The sequence below is a fragment of the Sinocyclocheilus anshuiensis genome, unplaced genomic scaffold (assembly GCF_001515605.1).
Source record: "Sinocyclocheilus anshuiensis isolate Anshui unplaced genomic scaffold, SAMN03320099.WGS_v1.1 scaffold461, whole genome shotgun sequence".
Lineage (NCBI taxonomy): Eukaryota > Metazoa > Chordata > Actinopteri > Cypriniformes > Cyprinidae > Sinocyclocheilus > Sinocyclocheilus anshuiensis.
Genome location: NW_015541005.1, coordinates 2,952,348 through 2,961,771, shown reverse-complemented (window position 1 = coordinate 2,961,771; position 9,424 = coordinate 2,952,348). Strand labels below are relative to the sequence as shown.

At 34.3% G+C, this 9,424-nt stretch overlaps 1 protein-coding gene across 1 annotated transcript; it reads right to left on the bottom strand.

Moving 5' to 3' along the window:
- Positions 1-341: 341 nt before the first annotated feature.
- LOC107690310 (epidermal growth factor receptor kinase substrate 8-like protein 1) lies at positions 342-9,310 on the bottom strand. The gene is made up of 15 exons (XM_016488614.1): positions 9,254-9,310; positions 7,314-7,401; positions 6,856-6,914; positions 6,082-6,235; positions 5,901-5,989; positions 5,654-5,728; positions 5,282-5,430; positions 3,952-4,096; positions 3,828-3,871; positions 3,615-3,723; positions 3,213-3,350; positions 2,999-3,128; positions 1,323-1,488; positions 1,106-1,238; positions 342-628 (listed from the first exon to the last, which is right to left on the bottom strand). Exons 2-15 carry the CDS (start codon positions 7,399-7,401, stop codon positions 542-544), a joined length of 1,566 nt encoding a protein of 521 aa, XP_016344100.1. The 5' UTR covers positions 9,254-9,310; the 3' UTR covers positions 342-541.
- Positions 9,311-9,424: the final 114 nt, after the last annotated feature.

Genomic DNA, 9,424 nt, shown 5'->3' with positions numbered 1-9,424 from the left:
TTCTAAGGGGGGTTTTTTTTTTTTTTTTTTTTTATGTTTTCAAACTTCTAATTTTTATACAGTGTGGTATGCTGCCACTTGACCTCAATACATTTTAAATTTATTTCAAGTCATGTCCAGTTATCATTTTAATTTTTTTGTGAAAATGCCCTGAACTTGTAGTATAATCAAACAATAAATTAAAAAGATAATAAAATCACTTTCAGTTCATCAAACTAACAATAGAAAGGTCAGGTTGTGAGCAGTTGCATTATGGGGTACATTTAAGAAAAAATGAATATGATTAATAAAATATGAATACCATTAAAATATGAATACCGTCAGAATTGTAATTAATTTTATTTATAGTTAAAATACAATACATAAAGGAATGTACAGGTTTGATTTCTATATGAGTGGTAATGATGAAATATATGTATTATCAATGACACAAAACCAACAAAGATCATTATGGTTAAAAAGATCTTAATTCATGCCACACTTGTCTGTTAAAGCCTTAGCATAAATGCTTGTATGAATGTATGAGTGAAAGTGATATCCATTAAAATTCTCCACCCTCTGCTTTCAGATCAACTTTCATCTTCTGTTTCTTCATTATGGCCTCCAACTCAGTGGCCTTCCGCTCATCCTGAAACAGAGCGACGAGAAGACAGATATGAAGACAATCATCATTTATTTCTGCTAATCTCCCTCCTGTTTTTGTTCCACTGATTTCAGTCACCTCAAACATTCACTGAGACAAATCAACTTTGAAGTTTTCTGACACATGACTTTTATACTGTTAGTGAAAGTGCTTCTATTTCACTATTTTTAAATTATTTATCTATTGACATATTGATGCAGCATTTGATTTGATTTCTCAAAATCATAAAACTGTTTATTTCTAATCTTAAATTAAAGAGAGAGAGAGAGAACTTTTTACATTTTTTCCCAATACATTTTTTATGTGGTCTCAGACCTCATCATTTACTATCCCCAGTCGAAGCTGACTGACAGAAGAGCCCTTTTCTATTAATTGAGGTCTGACACCTGAAACTGCCAAAGGGGAAAATGAGAAGGCATGAGAGGTATTTTGTGAGAATGTGTCTGGGAGTGAGTGAATTACCTCCAGCAGTGCTTTCTGCACCATGATCTGGCTGTAGACTCTGGTTCCCTCTTCTGGACAAACAGCACGCAGCTCCTCCTTAATCAGAGAGAAGAGCTGAGCTCCCGTTAGGACACCCAGACTCTGTACAGTGCTGAGACACAGATAGAGATTACAACATGAGCAAAAGTCTTACATCAGTTTCAGCTCCAGATCGTGATGTGTGTATTTTACTCACTAATCATTGAAGCCTTTGGCCCTGAGCCACCCCTGAACCTCAGCTGGAGGGGAGTGATAGTCCAGCGGTGCGGTTGTCTCATTTGCTTTGTTAATTACCACTGGGCGTATCGATGCTGATTTACCATTGGCCAATCGTTGCAAGAGCTCATCATTCATCAAAAATACTGTTAACACAAATAAATAAGAAATCAAATAAAATATGCATTTTAAAAGTGAACATTTAGGGCATTCTCTGATATGATATATGTGACCCTGGACCACAACAACAGTCATAAGGGTCAATTTTTTTATTTATTTATACAAAATCTGAAAGCTGAATAAGCTTTCCATTGATGTATGGTTTGTTAGATAGGACAATATTTGGAGAGATACAACTATTTGAAAATCTGGAATCTGAGAGTGCAAAAAATCAAAATAATTGAGAAAATCACCTTTAAAGTTATCCAAATTAAGTTCTTAGCAATGCATATTGCTAATCAAAAATTAAGTTGATATATTTACAGTAGGAAATTTACAAAATATCTTCATGGAACATGATCTTTACTTAATATCCTAATGATTTTTTGGCATAAAAGAAAAATTGCTAATTTTGACCCAATGTATTGTTGGCTATTGCTACAAATATACCCGTGGTACTTATGACTGGTTTTGTGCTCCAGGGTCACATATGAGGGATAATGTACAGTCAGTCGGTCATTATAAAAAAAATCCCAGAGGGGTCTAATATCATTCTGTGTTGTTATTTTTCACTAAAACTATGAAATATAGTTTTTGGTAATTAAAATAAATATATACATTAGATGAAAAACGTAAACTTACAACACTGTTGCCTTGGCACCTAACTGCAATAAATATGTTTAAGTTGAAGTACTAAAATTCCAAATTTAAAACAGAAATAACAATTAATTAAAGCTATATATAAATCATTTAAAAACAAAAACTGATACAATGACAAAAACTCATAACAAATTTCTTTGAATAAAAAATGAAAATCTAATAAGAAAAGCTAAATTAAAATATTAATAAAAACTATAATAGTATATATATATATATATAATACTAAAATAAAACTAGTATAATTCTGAAAGGGTTTATTTTATGGTACTGATCAGATGAGTCTTAAAACAACCATTTACCAAATGAATAAATGCATACATATAAATAAAACCTATTATTTAAAATCAATATTTATTACTGCTTACTATATAATAAATACTAATATCTGAATTTAATTCATATTAAGAGAATAATTAATAACTAAGATAATAATTTAGTTATGTGAAGAAAAAATAATCCACAGAATGCTACATCAAACTAGCATATTGTTAAAAAACATTTGCACACATGGTCAAACATACAGTTTAGTGGACATTATACAAACATATTTGACTGAAGAATGTCACAATTGACCAATCAAAATCAAGTATTCCAAAGAGTCAAATACTAACACTGGAGAAAAATCAGTCAGATGTTTATGAATAAAATGCAAAATCATTTTCCGTTTATTTGCTTGCATACAATACCGATAAATACTGACTTCACCATCCTCCATAACTTTGAGGTATTTGACTTTTACTCCAGAAGCATTGTGTTTGTAATCATACTTTGAATAAAAGGCATTTATTAAATAGTTAGATGTGACTAATTTACAAATAATGTTGTAAGAAACAATACCTTTATCTCCATTGCCTCCAATTGGTGGCATACTGTGGGGGCGTGGATCAGGGTGGAAAGCATTTTTGCCTGTGGAACGGGGCAGAACACAGGAGACTCTGCCTCCTCCCGGGGGAGGAATAGGAGCTTTCTATGAAAATATGATAGGAATTAGTTTGTGAATTAGCATGCGGGTTTGTTACTAGTTACATATGTGAGTGCATGATGCCTTTACCATGGACTGGTTGCGCATTACTACGTTGGAAGAGTCAACTTCTGCGTGATTGATTGGCTCGAGGATATTATGTGGAACAAAACCAATTTGGCCGTATTCATTCTTACATTTCCACCACCGCTTTGATGACTCTAACACCTAAGACAGAGGGGATAAGAGACACAGAGAGACAAAGTAAGGGTAAAAGACAAGGAAAGCAGCTTTTTATAAATAAAATACTTAATAACAACAACAACAGTACTTTACATTTTATAGTATTTGTTGCTTAAGAAACATTTCATTTAAAAAAAAAAATCTTACTGAACCCAAATTTTGAATAGTAGTGTACATGTAAAATAAGTACAAAATATAAATCCAAATGGAAAGGGAAACCGTGCTTGTGTGTATGTCTATGCAAAATACCTCCAGAGTTTCTCCATGTAATACTGAGAGTTCACTACTGTTTCTTGCCACAAAGTCATAACTGCAACGGTACAGCCTTTCTTCATGAGGAGGCAGGGAGTCTTCCATCCTAAACCAAAATCACACTCTCAGAATGAAACAAAATGGCATCACAAAGCCATCGCGCACACACACACACACACACACACACACAGCTGACTGGTCAATACTAACCCGTCGTGTTCCTGGTATACAGTTAGTCGTGCTTGATCAATGACCTGTGGAAAGAGAAAGGAAGGAACTGAAGGTGAGTTTGTATTGTGGCTGTGTTTATATCAGTGAGTGAGAGGTTTTATACCTGTTGAGTCTGCATAAGGGCTTCATGTTTGTGCTGGGACTCTATGGGGTCCTCGATGGGCTGTCCAAGCATGTCTATGGCCATCGGCTGCCAACCATCCAGAAAGACAGGTTTGTATTGAGGCATAATCTCGCTGAGTTGAGAGCTGACAAACACACACTGGAGTTAACGAACCAATCTTTATTAGTTATAGACTTACCTATGCAAAATAGAATTTAGACTTTTTATAATGCGCTTTTCCTTCCTTTTTGAAGCTCAAACACTCCTTTCCTGTTAAATATAATTCTACACCACCCTGCATCATATTTGCTGAATGAAATCCAATCCTTTTTCCTTACTAATCTTGAGGTGCTGATTCCAAAAATAGTGCCTGTTTTGCTCTAGCATGTCACGCTTTCTCAAAGAATCTGAGCTTTTCATAGCATTTTGCTTTCAGTAGCAATTTGAGCTAAAGTCTTAGCCAATAATGACCAGACATGATTCCTATCTTCCTCTGAGCCATGTTGCAACTATTTGTTCAATTCCCAGCCGATTTTGACATGTATGAATGATTATGAAGACATTACTTTATGCCTAATCATGATTTCAAAGTTAGATTTATGGCCTGTGACACAAACAGAAAATTACTTATTTTCTGAAACAAGCTTATTTGGTTATGTTTATGTAAAGTTATGTGACATTAAATGGGAGTATTTGAACATATTTTTCCACTCCTTTGCAGATTGTAAGTTAAATTATATATTTTGAATACTCTTTTGAATATTAAATAAATAAGTGCATTAAGGCTGATATGTATTCACATTATTTCATTTATTTGTTCCTGTGGCTCAGTGGTAGAGCATTGCATTAGCAGCGCAAAAGCTCATGGGTTAAATTCCCAGGGAACACACATACTGGTAAAAAATGTAGCATGAATGCACTGTAAGTCGCTTTGGATAAAAGCATCTGCTAAATGCATAAATTATGATTAATATATATATAGTTTTTATTTTTTAATATAAAAGTTTTTATTGATATTTTTTAACTTGGCATAATCAAATTAGGTAACATAAAGCCTTTTTTGTAAATCAGCAATTTACATGTTTTTAAAGATGCAGGGCTGTGTTATAGAAAAGAGCAACTTATGTTGTGTTCTTTTTTGTGCAATTAAAAAGAAAGAAAGTTTTCAGGTTTGGAACAGCATTAGGGTGAGTAAATAACAGAATGTGCATTTTTGGGTGAACTATCCATTTATAAGTGAGGTTCAAACTCAAAGCAGGTATCTGTTTGGTCATGTATTCTAAGAGTATAATTTCCATTCAAATTTAAATTCTACAGTTTTGTTACTGACTATGGCACGGTCCAGTTTGGGCCGAGTGACTTCCACAGTGGTTTCTCTTGTTCATGAAGGTTCTGCTGTAGTAGGGAGATTGCTCCACTGGTCATAGCGGGGCTGGAGACTGTTGCTGCCAACTCAGGACCACCTGTGGTCTTTACCATCTGGTGAACATACAACAAACCATATACACCATATGGCAATTACAAATTCTTTCCTTACTTTGTGGAAAAAAGTAACTTCTCTTCTCAGTTAAAGTTAGAGAAGGTTATACCTATGTTGCCAATTCTATGTTCTAATATACTAATAGAATTTAAATTAGGCATATGAATGTTAGAGTTTAGGTGTTTTCTCTATATGTCTGCTGTGTGTGTTTAATACTCTTACCAAGTGCAAAGGGATGAATACATGGTGCAAGAGTTCTTCTGAGGTTGGCTCTGAGATTTTCATCTTCAGGCGATCCTACAACAAAGACACACACACACACACACACACACGTTCTTAAATATGTCATTTCTGCTCTACTACCCAAGCAACCAAACACAACTGCAAAACAATAACTGGAGAAAATATTCTCCAGGTTTGGGGGTTGAAATGCAAGATTAAGTAAGATTTGTCGAATTCGTCACCTTACCAGAAGACTAAGAGAATATTTAATCTTCTGAAAAATATCCACAAACTCTTGTTCTGATGGCGGCGTCACCCTTTGTGTGAGAGGGCCATCTACAAACATAGATGCTTTAAGATTTACTATGTTTCTGATGGTCTCAGATAGGCTTGTGAATAATGGAGATCGTTGGGGGCATCTCTCTCACCATCCTGCTCTTTCTTCTTCTTGGTTTTCTTCTTTTCATTCTTTTTGCTGTTCTTTTTAATGCTCTGTTGCTCTAGAATGTTCTTAGCCTCTGCTGTCTCCTGAAGACGGGCCATGAAACGCTCCACATCAGCAAAACAGTGATTCACCAACTCCTACAAGAGTGGGATATGAAAAAAGAGTAAACTGTAAAGTTTTAAGCAATAAGTCCAGTTACAAAAACGCAGTGCTACACAGTGGTTCAAGCACTTTCATTAGTCTTTTTACTAAAACTAATATACCAGTAACATCATCTTTTTCAGGTCAAGGCAGGCTGTCACAATTTTACTGAGGTAAGTCATCATGTTTTTTTTGCAGTTTGCAATTTCATACAGTTTCTTAATTACAACTACTGTAAAACAATAGTTTCATATTTTTAACATTATGTTTTACATTTGTTATGAATTGCTTTATCTTTTTATATTTGTTGTTTTACTAATTATAGTATAGTATATGTTTAATGGCAGGTTTTAAAGTGACAACTTATAAAGGTGAACGTGCATTCAACTTTTTTTCTGAGCAATAATGTTGAAAATGATTGCAAAATACTTTAGGGTGTGTTTAAAACACCCTAATTTTAGTCTCTTTTAAAAAAAATAAATCACCTTCAGAAATATTCACAGGTGTAACAAGTGTGACAACTAGCCCTGGTCTCCTCTATTACAAAACTAAATTGTAATTTTTCAGGTCTGCATTCTATTCAACAGTAAGTGTCCTATTTAACAGTCATACTTACAACTTCTCTCTGTGCATGCATCAGATGTGTATCTGCTTTCACTCTGTCTCCTTCATTTACTAAGATAAGCAAATATAGAGCAATGAAATATAGTATTTATATATAAATATGTATACATATACATGGGTATGACAGAGGTATTACAATGTGAAGGTGGTTTATGAGGACACTGCCTATGTCCCTGTGATTCAAAAAGCTTAAGAACATACTAAATTACTTTTTTTGAAAATCTAAAAATGCAGAAAGTTTTCTGTAAGGGGTAAACTTAGGTGTAGGGTTACAGTATAAAAATCATTATGCTATAGAGAGTCCCCGTAAACCACCAATACCAACATGTGTGTGTGTGTGTGTGTGTGTGTGTGTGTGTGTGTAAATTTACATAAATAGTCAAAAATATGTATCGTCATTACGTTATCTTTTTAATAAAACAGACAAACAGAAAATAGACATATACACACATGCATTTACACCTATGGGATGTGAGTTAGCAGCTGTGTCGTTTGTAGACTTAGACTGTCTCCTGGGGATAACTGGGGGAGCAGCCATCTTACAGAGCGAAATAATGGAAATGGAAAAGACAAAGAAAGTTATATTGACAGTGATAAAAATTCCTGTCATCCAATTGACAAGTTTACCTGGTCACCTGCTCACACACAGTCAATGTCAAGTCTGGTATGGTTCAGCTGTACACTGATGAGTCACAATAACAACAAAACCATGGAAAGCTTGGACAGGTATGTGGCTTTTTAAATGCATTTAAGAGAACAAATAATGTCTGAATTTTTAAATCTACTTAAATTATACCTGCAGTTCCTTGGTCACGACTTTACGTGGGACTAAACTTTCAGTTAAACAGCATTATGCTACCACAACCTAGTTATCAAAGAGGATTATTGGGTAGTGGACCATTGGGGAGAAAACATCAGAAACTGAAGACAGAATTTCATTCAACTGAGCTGGCAGGCAGACAAAAAAGTGAGACGACTATGCCAAGGAGCCTGAGAGAATCTCTTTATATGGTTTAATGGTTTAATAAAATAAGCTTTAGGACTCCCTATAATTAAGACACGCCTGTTCAGATTTTTCTTTTTCTTTTTTTGCCAAACAAACTCAATGAATGGCTTTTTTGTAAATCTGGTCTTGGCAGGATTGCTTGAGAGTTTCACTCCTTCGTTGTTTAAGACTCTGGGATAAAGAAGGTTGACATTCCACACATAACCAATACATTACTGCACATTAGCTCAGTCACAGCTATGGCCTCCAACTAGTAGAAACCAATAAATGCTTGTCAGATCTTTATGATCAATTAGCTTCTTAGTTGTGGGGTCACACCAGAGCTGTTTAAGAGTCTCTGAATATTTATTTTCAGGATAACAGTTAACAGTTAAAAAAAAAAAAGTAATTAAAATGTACAATTCAACTTTTACAGATGGATTCCAAAGTCTGAGACCACTTGTTAAAACACTTTTTTTTGTATGTATTTTCCAGTTTTAAATAAATAAATAAATGCCAGTCTTCAGCATCTCCACAGCCCTATATAGGACAAGCAGTTTGCAAAATGTATGAATGGTTGGAAATAAATAAATGAAATAATATAGACAATAGACCGCAAAAAAAGGTTTGTGCAAAAATGAGTGATCATGTTCCTCAGCATGATTTGAGATGATCCATAGAACACTGTATACTTCAGTGGAGGCAAGAACATCTTACTGTCTATACAAAATGGCATGATCAATAAGTAATGATCAATGTCACAAATGTAGTTATTTGATTAGTGACCTAGAAATAGTGTAGAATCTAAATCATTTGTTTTATGTCATAATAATTCTTAATTTAATGTTTGAAATGTTTCAAAATCCTAATCCTTTTTATTTCAAGGTTTAGATTAGATTTTGAATCCCTGGTTTCCAATGTGGTCTCAGATTTTTGGACCCTGACTATATTCCTGAAAATTGCAAGTAGAAATTTCCAAGAACCCAACACAATCGCCATGTCAAAATCACTGCATTGACTAAACACTCTTGTGTTGTTTAAGAGGAGTGGCAGCATCTATACCCAGGATTTTTAACACAGCTGCTATTATTAGCAGAGATCTATTCAATGACTTGTTTGAATTCACACTGTCATGTCATTGTATCGCCAAAGAATAGGTACAAGACACAAACTATAGCTCTTAGATATGAGATTACAATGCATTGAACATTGCTATAGATGAGTGAATACTTTCCAGTTCTTCAGGGAAAAGCATTCGTTACCAATGTGCATCGCAACTAGCATCTGCATGTATGACCATAAAATCATAATATACACCTGTTGCCTAAATTGCTAGTATTAATATAAAGTGTCGATTTCCATGGCATTCTTATAAAGATTTAAATGGCTGGTTTAAAAGTCTTACCGTGTGTTAGATGTGTGCACCTCCTTATGTCACATCTTCTGTTTACACCTAATAGAGAAATGCAAGAACAAGAAAAACAAGTTGATCTGTTTAACCTGAAGAAAGCCTGGACTCTCTCTCTCTCTCTCTCTCTCTCTCTCTCTCTCTTCTGAGTTTCAGGATATGAAGAGC

Excerpts from the sequence above, each read along its gene's own strand:
- LOC107690310 (XM_016488614.1), bottom strand. The coding sequence starts at position 7,401 with ATGGCTGCTCCCCCAGTTATCCCCAGGAGACAGTCTAAGTCTACAAAC. Across the intron at positions 6,236-6,855 it reads TGCATGCACAGAGAGAAGTT|GAGTTGGTGAATCACTGTTT; the intron begins GTAAGTATGACT and ends CCACTCTTGTAG. Across the intron at positions 1,489-2,998 it reads TGGAGGCAATGGAGATAAAG|TATTTTTGATGAATGATGAG; the intron begins GTATTGTTTCTT and ends TTGTGTTAACAG.